Source organism: Gallinula chloropus (genome assembly GCF_964237585.1).
Source record: "Gallinula chloropus genome assembly, chromosome: 7".
Taxonomy (NCBI): Eukaryota; Metazoa; Chordata; class Aves; order Gruiformes; family Rallidae; genus Gallinula; species Gallinula chloropus.
Window position 1 is genome coordinate 6587451 of NC_140092.1, and position 15552 is coordinate 6603002.

The 15552-nt window shown below is 40.8% G+C and overlaps 2 protein-coding genes across 2 annotated transcripts in view; one reads left to right on the forward strand and one right to left on the reverse strand.

The window, feature by feature from the left end:
• The first annotated feature begins 383 nt into the window (after nt 1-383).
• MED28 (mediator complex subunit 28) lies at nt 384-3501 on the forward strand. The gene is made up of 4 exons (XM_084266788.1): nt 384-545; nt 643-709; nt 1688-1800; nt 2253-3501. The coding sequence occupies exons 1-4, from the start codon at nt 387-389 to the stop codon at nt 2448-2450; spliced, it is 537 nt and encodes a 178-aa protein (XP_084122914.1). The 5' UTR covers nt 384-386; the 3' UTR covers nt 2451-3501.
• Nucleotides 3502-3511: 10 nt separating this feature from the next.
• Nucleotides 3512-15552, reverse strand: part of FAM184B (family with sequence similarity 184 member B) — a gene marked incomplete at its 5' end in the record, with an annotated part of 35660 nt that continues 23619 nt past the window's right edge. Inside the window, 8 exons of the mRNA XM_084266787.1 lie at nt 3512-3656; nt 5033-5238; nt 5889-5993; nt 6171-6309; nt 8883-9064; nt 10143-10255; nt 11659-11812; nt 12706-12918. Coding sequence (XP_084122913.1) covers nt 3566-3656; nt 5033-5238; nt 5889-5993; nt 6171-6309; nt 8883-9064; nt 10143-10255; nt 11659-11812; nt 12706-12918 — 1203 coding nt within the window. The 3' untranslated portion in view covers nt 3512-3565. The remainder of the gene's footprint in view (nt 3657-5032; nt 5239-5888; nt 5994-6170; nt 6310-8882; nt 9065-10142; nt 10256-11658; nt 11813-12705; nt 12919-15552) is intronic.

Genomic DNA, 15552 nt, shown 5'->3' on the forward strand with positions numbered 1-15552 from the left:
TAACACTTGTAGTGCGAGGTGAGGTTTTTCTTCAGAATTTGGGGGATTGGGGCCCGGGGGGGGGTTATTTTGTTCTGGGTTTGGTGGTGGGCTTTGTTAAAACGCCGGTGTGTAACAAGCGGTGCTCACCTGTTGCTTACACAGGCCGGAGGTGCGGGATGGTCGGGCTGGGAAGGACCGCTTTGCATTCTCTTCTCTTTACCGTGGGAGAGGGATTATTCCCGCCACCTCAGGCCGCCCCAGCTGCTGTAGCAGCCGCCGGAGCTGAGGAGGCGGGCGGCCCGAGCGAGACTGGCACTGAGGGGCCGGGCCCCAGCTCGGGCCCGCCTTCGGCTTCCCGCCCCACGGCGCATGCGCAGCCTCCTCTGAGTTCATAGCCGCACGCCATGGCGGCTTCCCTAAGCGGCATGTTCACCAACCAGCCGCCGGGGCCGCCGCCGCCACCGCCTCCCGGCGGGCCCGGCCCGGCCGGCCTCATCCCGCCTCCGACAGGGCCGCGCAATGCCAACAACACGCTTGTGGACGAGCTGGAAGCGTCCTTCGAGGTGTGTGGGCAGGGGCGTGGGAGGCCGCGGGTGGGCGCTGCCCGCAGGGCGCCGGCCCCTCGCTGCCCTCTTCTCACCGCTTTTCCCTCTCTCGCAGGCCTGCTTCGCCTCGCTGGTGAGCCAGGACTACGTCAACGGCACGGACCAGGAGGAGATCCGTACCGGTGAGGCCCGGGGCGGGGTGGGGGGAGGATGTAGGGATGAGTTTCCGCAGTGTCTGTCGCTTTCGGCCGCTGCCGAGGTGCTGCAGCTCGGCTCGGCTGCCGTGATGCGCTGGGCCTGAGGCGGGGGTTGCGCTTCTGCGGCCAGCTTCCCCAAAAACTTCTCGGTTGGCTTTTACAGATGCGTTTGGGCTTCGCTGGGGCTGCGTGTGCCTTGTCATTTGAGGGCACAAGAGGTTTAAAACCCACCACAGGGTCTTCGAACGGTGGCTCCGGCGTAACTCGGGGCTGCTGGCCCCTTCCCGAGGCAGGCTGCTGGCAGCAGTGGGAGGCTCACGCGGAAAGAACCCCTCCGCGAGTGATGTGGGGAGGTCTGAGCGCTGGCTGGCTCCTGCCAGGGGGTGTGTGCGATTGTATCAGGCTTGTGTGTAAACAGGTACCTCTGTGGGAGCCATCAATACCGAACTGGTATACACAGGAGGTGGAGAAGCGGTCTGTGACCGTCCAGTAGTCTGCTTGCTCAAGGGTCATTTTGCAAACAGCATACGTGTTTCTGAAAAGCTTTTTTTTCCCCTGTATGCTGGGTCACACTCGTATGCTGGAATGGGACAGTATTTATTATCAAAGCACAAGTGCACGGTACATGCAGGCAGAATATTGTCCTGAATATGCCCGTATTTTAGAACTTCACATTGAGCTTCATTGCTTGAGTGGGTAGTGACATGTTTTCTTTACTCAGCAAGTTCTACAAACTGTTACTCTGTCATTATCAAAAGTGTAGCAAAACTTGGGAAAAAGAGCACATTATATGGAGACAATGCGCATTCTAGTTTTACAAATATGTCATTTTAGTAAATCTGAATATTTTCTTTCCAGAAAATACTGTGAAAAGTGTGTTTAATAGCATGCAGACAACTCCCACTATCAGCCTGATAACTTTTTTTTAATCTGTTCTTTCTGTTCTGATGTTTTTATCTTTAGGTGTTGATCAGTGCATCCAGAAGTTTCTGGATGTTGCAAGACAAACTGAGTGCTTTTTCCTACAAAAAAGACTTCAGCTGTCCGTCCAGAAACCAGAGCAAGTAATTAAAGAGGTATCTTAAAATCAATTTCTCTGTGTTGTGCTAGGTCAGATAAGCTGTATACCAGTACAGTTAATCACCTCATTCACATTGATTTTTGGATTTCTCAATGTGATGCTCTATCTTACGTTGTTAGAACTTGAGCGTTAGCATAGCTCTTACCATGAACCTGGAGACACTGGATGCCCATTGCTCAGTGGAGTGTTGGAAAACAGATGATAGTTTCATTAACAAACTAGTTGGATGTTGTTGTTGGAAGTAATGATCTCTGAAATACATGCACCTGGGGGAATGGATCTGGTGCATTTGTGGTGTTTTCCCTTCCTTTCACTAGAGTATTTTCCATTATTAGAATCCCTACAAGATCAGCTTGAAAACTTGAGCTGAAAAGACATGCTCCTTGCGTGAGGTGCTGGTTCCTACAGATACTGTCTGTTTACTAATCCACATCTTTTTATCCATAGGATGTGTCAGAGTTAAGAAATGAGTTGCAGAGAAAAGAAGCATTAATTCAGAAGCACTTGGGTAAACTGCGACACTGGCAACAGGTCCTGGAGGATATCAGTGTACAGCACAAAAAGCCTGCAGAAGTGCCTCAAGGTCCCCTGGCTTACCTAGAACAAGCATCTGCTAATATTCCTGCTCCAATGAAGCAAACATGATTGTTAGATTGCACATACCTGAATGTTTTCAACAGTGCAGTGGTCTTTTTATGTTGTATGCTTTTTGTATAATGTAATTTGTACTACAAATTGCTAAGTGAAATAAATTATCTTTTTTTGTTTGTTTTTGCAAAAATATGGATTGATTTTTATATTTCAATGGAAAATACACAGAGTTGCTATTCAAGATGCCTTCTGGTAGGAGCACGTTTTCTAGAATGCATCCTTTTCTACTGGGAGAGGCTGGCCCTAGCTTTCTCCCAGCTGTATCTTTGCTGGGATGAAAATAATTGCAAAGCTTACTGTTTGGTTTTTACTGGAAGATACAAATGTTCTGTGATCCAATAATAATCCATAAGTAGCACTGTAGACAGCATTTTGCTGACCATAAGAGCAATACTGAAATAAAGACAAAGTGTGCAGTTCCCATAAATCTGGAACTCTGTGTATCAGTCTGACTCGCACTTAGGAATAACAGCACTGTTTTGCAAATGTGGGAATAGATGATTTACAAGCAAATTTTAATGTTCATAATTACATAGCCTAATTCATCAGGCTGATTGTTACATGTATTGAAGTGCAACAGGAAGGTTATATTGCAGTGCTGACTATACAAAACAGTTTTATTAAGCAAACCAGAAAATATTTCTAAACCAGCTTGCTATAAACATGCTGTTCCTGGAGGTATACTACATGCTGTACAGCTTGAAGTAACAAAAACCTATTGAAAACTTAAAATAATTTCTGCATATATTAGTAATTTTTAAAAACTGCTGATGAATAAATGTATAAACCTGCAGGAGTAAGGTCTTCACAGGCCATATCAGACACCAAATTGCATATTTGATATAATTGTGGAGTGCATTAAAAAGTCTCTTCACATAACAGTATGCAGAATTTACTTCATGTTTTACAGAGGTTGTTAAAAAAAACTGCATTCCAGAATCCATGCCTATGCCTCCACAGTGATTAGATGTGAGTGCAGTTGTTCATAATTCCTTGGAAATTACCCTTTTTTTTTCTTTTTTTCCCTAAATCATATACCAGATTATCGTTCCTTAAGACAAAACAGGAAGTTTTTCTTGTAATTCTGAGTAGCCTAGAAATAATTTGCTTTAAAATGAAAAATACTTTATAAACCATTCTTGAAGCTGAGGGTCTTGGTTTTGGTCATCTTTGGTTTGTTGTGGTTCGTTGCCATGTGTCCTGTGTGAACAAATATGCATTAGCATCTTACAATCTTACCAACATTTAATACTCTTTTTTTATGACTGGATCTGTCCTCATGTGAACTGGATGAGGCCAAAAGGTGGCAGCTGCAATTTCTAGTGGGATCTGTGCTAGCCAGGTAACTGGGCTAACTGTACTAGTAGTAACACAAAGGGGAAAGGGAAGGAGCTATGGAGAAATGCTTCGGATGTAAAAATCAAAGGAAGCTTCAAGTGTAGAAAGTGCTGAAAATCAGAAATGGCAGCTGCACCTCTTAAAAATATGAAATACAATTTATGCATTAGAATGTTGGGTGAAAGTTTGATTTGGAACTGAAAGATTTATCTGAGCCTTAACTGGCTTTTATAACCAATCCCAATACACTGTGCCTGAATTTTCAGCATTTGGGATGCTTTTTGAACATTATATTCTGGTTAGCTTACAGTAGCAAATAGGATTTCACTTCTGATTGATTTAAAGGAGCAAGTAAGCAGCAGCCAAGCTACCCTCAGTCTCCCTGTACGTTTCCCTTTAAAATCCAAATCTGATTTGCCTTGGCAGTTGTCTGGCATGACACTGGATGCTTTTATCTTAAAGATGTGGGGATTGCCAAACTGGATCCAAGCCCATGTCCTGAGTTACTGTCTTTGGCAGCAGTCAGCACCATCTGCCTTCAAGGAGAGAACTCTGTAGCACACAATTTAGAGGATAATCAATCTGGGAGTTACGTGAGAAGGCTGGCTGTTCTGAGTTATGGTAGTAGGGCTTGTGTTTTTTAAATATTTGTTTTTGCAATTCTGTATAATGTTTGACTACATATATTTTAAGCTTTAAGAGATAGTTCAGTCATGTTTATAAAATAATGTTTTTTAAAAAAACTTTTCAGAGAGAAAACCTCGAACTAGTAAGTTTTTTTTTTTTCATGTCTCAATTTTTAAGTGTCTAAACACTGTTCCAAATGACTAGCCTACATCCATTCCAATATCTCTTAAAATAAAAGTATGCCATCAGCATCTACCATGTACAAAGCAAGGAAACAAAAGTAAGAAGGAAAACACATCCTTAACAGAACCACTGCTACATGCCTGAAGTTTTTAACAACCACGTTCATTATTCACTACATTCTTCATTAAATGTTTGCAACTCCTTTAGTACCAGGAGGGCTTGCAAGCATGAGCTCTGCTGGGCAGTGACTACAGCCTACTTCTGCAGTAAAGTCTGGGGTCTATCTGCAGAGAATTAAACACGTGGAGCTCGCTGGATGACAGAAACCTTACATCACTGTTTATTTCCAAGTATCTGATGACTTGCCTACAAGATCTGCATACCAAGTCATTTATCATCTTACAAGTCAATGCAAAATGGACAAATACCTTGTGGCAGCGCTGCTGTCTGGGGACTGTGCTGCTGGAGAGCCCACCCTGAGGCAGCCAGGACTCCGATCTAAGCTTGTAGACTTTGTTATTTGAGGAGCACTTCTTTTTGATCTCAAGTCACCGCTCAAAAAGCTCTTTGCATAGGAAGCTAAATTCGGAACGCTGACGACACGACTGGGCACCTCAACTGTTTTCTTCTGCTGCTTTTTATCATAAAAGAAAACTTCATTAACCACTTCATGCTATAAAAATGCAACACCACCTCATTCTTAGATGCCTTGTGGGGAGCACTCAGAATTCCCATTTGTGTGCTGTGAGGATCCACGGATTAGGTATTCCAATTAAAACGATTTGTGTATTTGACCTTGAGTTTTTAGATAGATACCTCAAAGCTGCTAACTTTGCAGGGCTACTCAGAGCTCAGTTAGGAGCTTTCTACCAGCTTGACCTCCCTTCTTTTCATGACTATTTATAGACAGTATCATACTGGGTTGACAAAGGACAAATCCTGATCAGCCCAAACCCAACTCATAACGTTGCTAGATGCATGCAATATCCCAAATAGCAGCTCCCAAATCTGTAAGCAATGGCTGTGTTTATCCCAGTGGAAGACTGAGCTCTTTGAGGCTTTCCTGTTTGGTACTTGCTTAAACCCCTGTAACTATGTGCAGTTATACTTCTGCTGAATTTATGTTACACTCAGGACCTTGCTGTAGGCTGGCTTACTGGGAAGTTTTACTGAATAACCTTGTAAGAAAAAATTAATAGCACCATCACTGTCCTGATCATCTGTATGATTTAAATCACAATAAAACATAATGATTTGCAATTTTAATTCCTTTGCTCATCTTACCTTCATGGAAGGAGTCAAGTGTCCTGTATTGCGGTTGAAGGAAAATGATCGACTCCTGTGAGATTCAGTGTTGGCTAAAAGCGAGTGCTGGAATTTCCTTCCTTCCTAAGGAGAGAGTGAGTTATGTGTATGGAAACATCTATTTGTTGAAAGTTGGCATGGAAACATAAATTTGTATTCCAGAACAGAAAGAAAAGTGCCAGTCTGAAGCGATGTATTACACACTAAATGCAGCCTTCCAAGAGATTGCAAAATATAGATACATATTAAAGGAAATCTTACTGTCAGCTGCTTGATAATCTCTTCTCTCTCGCTTAATTTGTCTTGCAGACAGCTTATAAGGTGTGCATCTTCTGAACTGGACTCCCACTTTCTTGACTTTTCTTCTAATTCCTTAAGTCTGTACCAAAGAAAATGCAGACTGGAAAAAAAACCCTTCTCAGACCAGGTTCAAGAGATACCTGGACTCTACTCTAAATTCCAAGCTTAAAATGCAGGGACATAGCCAGGCCTTCCTGGTAAAACAAGGTTGGTTTAAAAAAAAAAATCATCTGTATATGTATTACATATAAGTATAGAATGTTGTGGAGTTTCAAAATAAATTACCACCTGGGTTAACTAGAAAGATAGTTAACCAGGCATGGCTCTGGGCTTCTGCTTACTGGTTTGACTTGGACACTCCAGTTGCAGTCTGAAGCAGAACCACACTAACACTGAGGAAGAGGAAAAATATTTGGACAAGTATTTGACCTTCAGCCTTTAGGAAACGGAGGGTCTATTCTGTATAATGATGCTATTGATATCGTGCCTGTGACTAATTTGTACATCAATCTTAATAGTAAAACACAACAATACAGTACCATAGGAACTCACTTGTATTATGCAAAATTATTTGGAAATCTCTGGGATTTTAACAGGAGGCTCTGATGCTGTATTTCATCACATCATGGCATTAGAAACATTTCATACTACCTAATTTTTTTTTCTTAAGATAAGAAATGTTATAAGAATGTCTTTAACTGCAACATTTGTCTTTAACAGGCAACATATTTTGATAGATACTGCCATTTGATTAACACCATCAGTTCAAAACTAAAAAATGCCTAACAGTTTTTCAAGACTAGCCATAAAATTACTTTCTGATAGCAACCCCAAAAATCAAGACACCTGTTGGAGAATCATTGTTAGCTTGTTTGCTAACATTTTGATAAACTTTTTCACTAAATCAATGCAGAGGCTATGCTCTGTTGTTTACTAATTAAAATAGAGTTAGCAAACTCAGCAGATTAACAATTGTAATTTTACACAAGTTTTCCATTCACCTTTTCTTTTTTTCCCTCTTTAATGTATTTTCTATGTATTTCACTTCTTTCTGAAATGCTTCAGGAGAAGCCCTCGAATTTAGTGAACAGGCATGGCAGCGACTGATTTGGCACTTGGCACAAAATAAGAATGAGAATAAAAGTAAAAATGGGAGAATCCTGAAATGGATCTTCAAGGGTAGAATAAAAGCTATCCTTCTGAACAGCCATTCTGGGACTTTTCTTTTCCCATAAAAGAAACCTTTGTCTAACTCTCATCCAACTCCTTGCAAAAGGTTTCTGTACTGGAGGTAGAATTCTCACCATTCAATAGAATGGAAATGGGAATGATTACTTCAAACAGATTATTGGCTTCACTTATTTGGCAACAGGAGGTATAGTAATTTAAAATAACTGCTCATAAAATTTGGGCACAAGCCAGTAACAAGCCACTATCAGCTTTCAAATCAGAAACTGCATAGTATAAGACAAGGTCACTGTTGTTGCAGTAACGATACAAAAGCTGCTCTTTATTTGCACTCACCAATGTAACTATTCCCATACACAATGTATTGGTCCTTCAAAAGCAAAACAAGAGCTACAACTTAATGTTCCAGATCTTCCACGAGCTAATTTCAGAGCATACTGTATCAGGTGCCCAGGACCATTTGAGCTCTTTGGTTCTACCTCCTGTTATACAAAGGATTTCTCCTTATGTAATTTCCATTAATGCTTCCTTCTCAAATGCTTACTGTAGAAGACCTGCACCATTTATCCTCTGTAAAGACTATCCTCCAGCCCAGCAGCTCTAGCATTTGAAGCCTTTTAGACCTCATCGTTGACACGTGAGTAATTCTCTTCATGAACACAGGCTCTAAATTCCTTCAAGGTAGCTGGAGGGCATTGATGAAACTCTCTGGTTTTGCAATTCTGTTGATCTTGCTTCAAAAGCTTGAAATGAAAGTCACTTTCAAGTACTCCTCTAAAGAGTGCCAATGAAAAAAAAAAAAAAGGTTTCTTTCTCATTCTTTAAATATCTACTAACTGGTAGACAGCAAAGGAATTACTCTGGCCACTCTGACAGTCTGCTGAGAGACACTGCATCCCCTGAGTGCTTTTCTCTAGACTATATAGGGCATAATTTTAAAGATTCCTTTAAGGGTATACTCTTCAGAAATCCTTTTATATATACAGCTTGAGTAGCTAGGGACATACATTCTGCACCACTGCAGAAATTAACTGAGAGGTATATATGCACCAGATCCTCAATCTCTCTGGAAAGGGTATGTGTTAAGTATGATCAGCCACAAATTTTAAAGGATTCAACAGCCAAACAGGGCAGAGAACCCCAGCCTTGTCTCCCATGGGAAGGCTAAATCCTGCACTTTTTTCTGTATGCAAATGGGAAGAGTGCAATTACTACAGTGCCACACATGTTCCAAGCCTGCGTCCACCTTCTACGTGTCCCCCTTCTACAAAGACAGCCAAGACCACAAGTCAGCCTTTCCTGTGCCCTGACAGCTTTTATTATGGCTGGAGATAAATGTGAAAAGAACTACTGCTTTTACAAAACATTATCTCTAAAATTAGCACTTAGAAAGGAGAGTTCCTGACACTCATCGGATACAGTACACCTCTGATGCTGGCATTATTGACTCTAGATAGCACCATGAAGGAGAAATTTAAGGCAAACCTGTGCTGTTTCTCTCTATCTTGAACCTGTGCAGTTTCTTGCTTCTGTGACTCCAGCTCTGCAGTGAGTAGCTCCATTGTGTCCTTCAAAAGTAAATTCTCTTTCTTGAGTTCAGAAATTTCACTCTGACATTTTTCCAGGTCATCATGAAGAGATCTGATCTGGCTCTGGCTACTTCCTTCCTAAGAAAAAGGCCACATTTAATTATTCACAGCCTCTCATTATTTAACCTGAAGATTTCACTGGAATGGTGTGCAATTCTATGTGCAAGACAAAATCTGTGATCAAAACTTCCCAAATATATTTTATAGTCTTTGTAAAATGTATTTTGTTAACATCATTCATTTGCTTGTGTTGTAGATTCTGATCTTTAAATGAAGAAAAAAAAAAAAAAAAGAGCCTGCCCCCAGGGAAAAGATGATAAACAATGCTAACATTTTGAAGTTCTCAAAGGACATAAGGGAAGGAAACCCATTCCATTTCTGTAAGAGACTCAGTGCACTTTTATATGTCAGGCAGAGAAGGACCTGGGGGTGTTGGTTGACTGCAGACTGAATGTGAGCCAGCAGTGTGCCCAGGTGGCCAGGAAGGCCAATGGCATCTTGGCTTGTATCAAAAATAGTGTGGCCAGTAGGCCTAGGGAGGTAATTGTGCCCCCGTACTCAGCATTGGTGAGGCCACACTGTGAGTGCTGGGTCCAGTTCTGGGCTCCCCACCATAAGGACAATATTGAGGTCCTGGAGCGAGTCCAGAGAAGGGCAACCAGGCTGGGGAAGGGGCTGGAGGGCAAATCCTATGAGGAGCGGCTGAGGGAGCTGGGGGTGTTCAGCCTGGAGAAGAGGAGGCTGAGGGGAGACCTTCTCGCCACCCACAACTACCTGAAGGGAGGTTGTAGAGAGGTGAGCAATGGTCTCTGCAGCCAGGTGACAGGAGACAGAACAAGGGGCAATGGCATGAAGCTGTGCCAGGGCAGGGACAGATTAGATGTTAGGAAAAAATTTTTCACTGAAAGAGTTGTCAGGGCCTGGAACAGGCTGCCCAGGGAGGGGGTTGAGTCACCTTCCCTGGATGTGTCTTAAAAAAGGGTAGATGAGGTGCTCAGGGATATGGTTTAGCATAGGATGGGAATGGTTGGACTTGATGATCTTAAAGGTCTTTTCCAACCTTGTGATTCTGTGATATTCTCTATGAAGAGAGAAATTTGGTACTACTGCTTTCACGAAACACCATATGTCAACAAAGTAGGAACTAGGTTCTTGCCTGTTGCTTCTTCAGTGTCTTCACACTCCACAGCTCCATTTGGAGCTCTTCTATTTGTTTCTTAAGATTAGTGCACAATGTCTGTTGCTCAGAGAGTTCCACCCTTAGAGATCCTAGTAACAATTAGACAATCATTAAGTCAGTCAGAGGCCAGCTGGATGGGGAAGGTAGATATAGACAACATAGATGAATATATTAATACATTTGTTTTGCCCTCAACTCCTTTGCCATTAAGTATAATGGCTTCTTACTACTAGAGAAGTAACTTGGTTGAGCAATAGTAAGAAGATATGAACCACAATAGCAATGATTCAACATCAAAATCAGAGAGGTAGTTCTGTGGCAGTTGTTTTGCAAACTAAACCACTGTAATTGCTTCTTCTGACCTTGAACTGGAGCAAACCTGGGCTTCCTGTTAAGTCCACTCATGTTGTATAAAGGGCCATAATGTAGGCTGGGGACACCTCTGGTTGTGTTACAGAGTCGCAGTCAGAGAATGACAGGGGTTTGGAAGGGGCCTCCAGAGACCAACACCCCTGCCAGAGCAGGATCACCTGACCAGGCTGCACAGGATCGCAGGCAGGTGGGTTCTGAGTATGTCCAGAGATGGAGACTCCACAACTTCCCTTGACAGCCTATTCCAGTGCTCTGCCACCCTCACAGTAAAGAAGTTCCTCCCCATGTTTAGGTGGGACTTCCTATATTCAGGTTTATGCCCATTACCTCTGTACTCCCCTGTGTTAGGGAAGTACAATGCTTAGGTAAGCAGATCTGTCATATTCTGCAACTTTTGTGTATATTTGGTACAAGTTTCAGGATGGGTCAAGTAAAAGGAGAAAGAAATTTTCCTGTTTCTCATCTCCATACATTTTCTTTTCATAACAAATTTTCTTGTTCTCTATTGAATATATAAACTTTACAGAGTAACAAATCTTCCTAGCAAATCTGAATTACTGAAAAAAAAGATAATCCAGTTTGTACTTACTTTCAAAGTATTCATTTTTAAATTAAAAATCTTCTTCTAGATGAACGTTAATAATCTGAGTGCAAACCCAGAGATATTATGGGTCGTCCTAATGCAGAGTTCTGTTTAATTCTGAACGCTTTAATGAACTTTCTACACTGACTAGATAATACATATGGAACAGCTGATCTCCACTGCTGAACTCAGCAGAACAGACTGGAACCACATGTAATAATTCTTCACATCACAGAAAAAAAAAAGGAAAGTAATATATGCTAAGTACAACACTCAAATTTAATATACCTGAGATAGCATACTTGAATTTTGTACACTAGACTACTCTCCCAGCAACATTCTGCTTCTGACAGTTGAGAACTAGGTTAACAAGGAATACTAAAACTGTACTGCTGCAATTCCTGGGTATGGAAAAGGAGATTCACAAAGACTCAAGTTCCCAGAAGATGGAAGGAAAGAAAACAAATGGGAAGAAAGTCAATGTTTCTCAGCATATAACCAAGCAGTAGGAGCTGTGCATGACATGAGACATTATACCTAGCAAGAGATTCTGCTGCTTCTGTATCTGGTCAAGTTCATCATGCAATCCTTTCTTTGCTTTCTCTTCCAAGGTTTGTATTTCCAGCCTATGAGACTCATGTTGGGTCTTGAAAGACTCATTGAATTCCTTTTTCAAACGTTCTTCTGTCTCCTGTAAACAAGACAACCCCTCAGAAAACAAACTAGTTGGAGCCTACTTATCACCTATTTTTACTTTTAATGATAGGGTGAATCTGGTCTGTCACTGCAGAACTTTTATCTTCATCACCACAGGATATTTAATGTAAAGGGGAAGGGGAAAAGAAAACCAAAACCCACACAAAACTGGTGATACACAAATGCAGTTTCTCACTGAACCATGCAACTCAGACCATACAGCTCAGAGCCATCCCGAAGCTGGACCATCCACAAACTGCAAGTCCTGGAGCTGTGCACACCTCCACCCAGCTCCCCTTACGCTGAGCATGACATAATTAGTATGGAATAGCCCCTTTGGTCAGCTTGGGTCACCTGTCCTGGCTTCTTGGGTGCCGCCCACCTTCCTGGGTGCCTCCCCACCTTCTTGTTAGCAGGGCAATACAAACAACTGAAAAGTCCTTGTCTGCTGGGCAATAACTAAAAACATCAGTGTGTTACCAGCACTGCTCTCATCCTAACTCCCAAACATGGCACTACATCAGGTGCTAGAACATAAAATTAGCTCTATCTTAGCCATCCCAGGACAAGGAGCTTGAATTCATCACAGCCTAACCGTAGAGTGTAGGCTATATTATTTTATGAAAATATTTTATTCACACTGTGGTCTAAGTTCAAATGTGAAAATTAAAACCAAAAATCCGAACCCAAAACTCATGAGGTTTCAAAATCCCAGAGTCACCTGTTATGTGCAACAATGGCAACTCATTATTAAGATAACTGGAGATAACTGAGGTTTTAACAATTGGCTCTAGCTAATACTGTTTATCCCACCATCTTTTTTTTCACCCTAGTACATTACTAGCTATCTCAGCAGCACAGCTACACAAAACTGCAACATAAACTGACCTTGAGTTCCTGATTTTTGCTTTTCTCCAACATTTTTAAGACTTTTTGATGTGATGCCTCCAGCTGCAGTTTAACATTCTGGTTTTCTTTAATGGTGTTTTGAAGATCCTGCAAAAGCTTCTCTTTTTCTTTGTTGGACTGTAGATTATATTTCTTCAGTGACTCCTTGAAATTATTTGCTTGTTGGTCTAATATTTGCTTCAGCTGAGCCACCTTCCAGAAAAGTAAGTCAGCAGGATAGGATTAATAGCTGCATTCACAATGGAGAGGAATTATATAAATTACATCATGGGAAAGCTGGGTTGATAGGTAAGAAGACACATATTCCTTCACCAAGTGTTTTGTTGTTCTCTTTTACGTGCCAGAAAATGAAGTAATAGTTTTACCACTTCTTAAACAATTTCAGTTTGAATTTCACTAAAGCTGTCCAAAGAAACTGTTTTGAGCTACCAAATCTGAAAGAGCATCTAGATGCAGCTGGTCCAACCTATGAGTTTAGCTACCATCCAGTATTCTCATGTTTTTCCTTTGCATTATCCAATTAAACACAAGGAACACTGTCTGAAAAAAGTAGTGAAAAATAATTGCTAAATATTATTCTTAAAGAAAAACATGAATTGTCTTCAATACGTCTGCATGATGGAATCTATCTGTGGCTTGGATACACTCCAAGAGATGCCAGAGCCACTTGTCAACCCTACCTTTGTTTCCAGAGCTGCTGCAAGTTTTGTTCGTGATTTTTGGCCTTTGGTTTTCGGGGCGTGTGTGTGTGTTTGTTTGTTTTGATTTTAACTAAGTGGCAATTAATATGATTTTACTAACGGGGTACTTTGGCTTCTAGTTACAGGTAAAACATTTACTTTGTCTTAATACCTATTGAACTCAAGCCTATGTTTTCCAATATATATAAAAGAAACACTGCAGTTTTAAGGTACTGCAGTTCCTTATAAAACTAACCTGTGATGTGAAACACTTAATGCTGCACAGTCCTCTCTATCAGCTGACATAATATGCATTAGTATTACTACACTCAAGCATGCTTCTTTTTCTTTTTTTCTCTGGGCTTCCTGACAGTAAGCCAGTGAGTAAAAAGGATGTGGCAGAAGAGGAGGCTGTATATTTTCTAGTAAAAAAATTGGAAAGAGGTAAAATGTCACTTGGAATATTTCTTTTGCAAATTAAATATTCATCTAGGTAAGGAAGATGAAAAGAAGCATATATAAACTTCAACTGTGGTCACAACATTATTAACCTTCCAGACTCTCTTCAGATACAATTATTAGTTCAAAGCACTACTAAGATGAAACATAAGACCATACTAACTAGAAATAGGCTTAGCAATAAATTGGTAGCAACAGGGAACATAATGTAGTAAGAAATCAGATAGAAAAAGGATTTCTAAAAATATTATTTCTCAGTTATTTAAGGAAAAAAGACCTACACAAATATATCAGGCATACAAACACTCTGATGAACCCTGCTACAGCTAATGTATTAGAGGTTCAGAAACAAACATCTCCAACCCAACAGGTTTCCTCCTCCTGTCTTAATGGTTTTCAAATCCAGCAGTACAAATTCTTCTTGGAGTATTTTTTTACAGTGCCCAGGCATTTTATTGTGTTTCATTACCTCAAAACCGATAGCTAGATCCTCAATTTGTTCAAATTGTTAAAGTAACATGTAAGCCAATGAAACTATGCCAACTCACATCAGTCCAGAATCTATCTTGCTCCTTTTACTATTAACAGACCAACAACATGTGAGTTTGTGTTTTATGATGTCTTTCTGCTGAAAAACAAAACTCTTTGAAAAACCTGTACCTCTAATACCATTATTCATTCACTTTTATCCACCAAAATTACAGAAAGTGGTGTTAAAGATGCAACTAATAACTACCCACAGTATAAACTCTAGGCAATAGTGTCTTCCTAGGCTCTGATGAACTCTTTCAAATTTCAAGGTCATGTTTGCAGTTGCCCTTTCTTCCAATAGCTGATTTTGCCTCCAACTGTCTTCCAAGTAAAGAAAAAATGAACAACTATTACTAAAAGAGGACAGATAAGTTTTGAAATATTTCAAAAGTCTTTCAAGTTTTACTCTTCTAAATATAATTACTGCCCTTCTCCTGGGAAGGATGGCTTGATTCTTTTGAAGAAGTTCCCCTCAGACTTTGATAGCCCATGGGCAAAAATACTGGGCAAGTATAAGGCTGTGCTTGCCACCACAGTTGGCTCCTCCATTTGACTTCTGCTTTGATTATTTTAATTCACTGTGCTTGCTTGCAAGCACTATGAATACTTGAAGTCTGTCCTCTGTCTGCTCTCACCCCTTCTTTTATTTATTGTATGTAAGAAGTGTGAAGTCTCAAAGGCAAGATCTAAAGTTGGAATCAGAGAGAATATTTTTCACTTCCTGTATCTTTTAAGTAGAAAGACCCAAGTTTTTCAATGCATTGCTGGGGGATGAGTTTATATAAAAGACTTAAAACTGCCTTTTTGATGTATTATAGAAGAGTCACCACAATTGAGAATTTATTCAGAGTCAAAATAAGGCACCCAAATGCTACAGGATTTTACTCATAATATGATGTTACTACATCAAAATTGCAACTTGGTATGAGAAATACCAAAATAATGGCATTGTATTTTACTGTTACCTTTAGACTTACTTCACAGATACTTCAGTTCACAGCTAACTGCCTTCCTAAACATACATAAGGCAATTCCTTACTAGAGGGACAGGTGTGAACACACCAGTCACACACCTGCTGCTGCTATTTGGTGGTACTTACAAGGTCTCCATCAAGGCTCTGGGCAGTCCTGTGCTAGCATTGTTCAAATATGTATC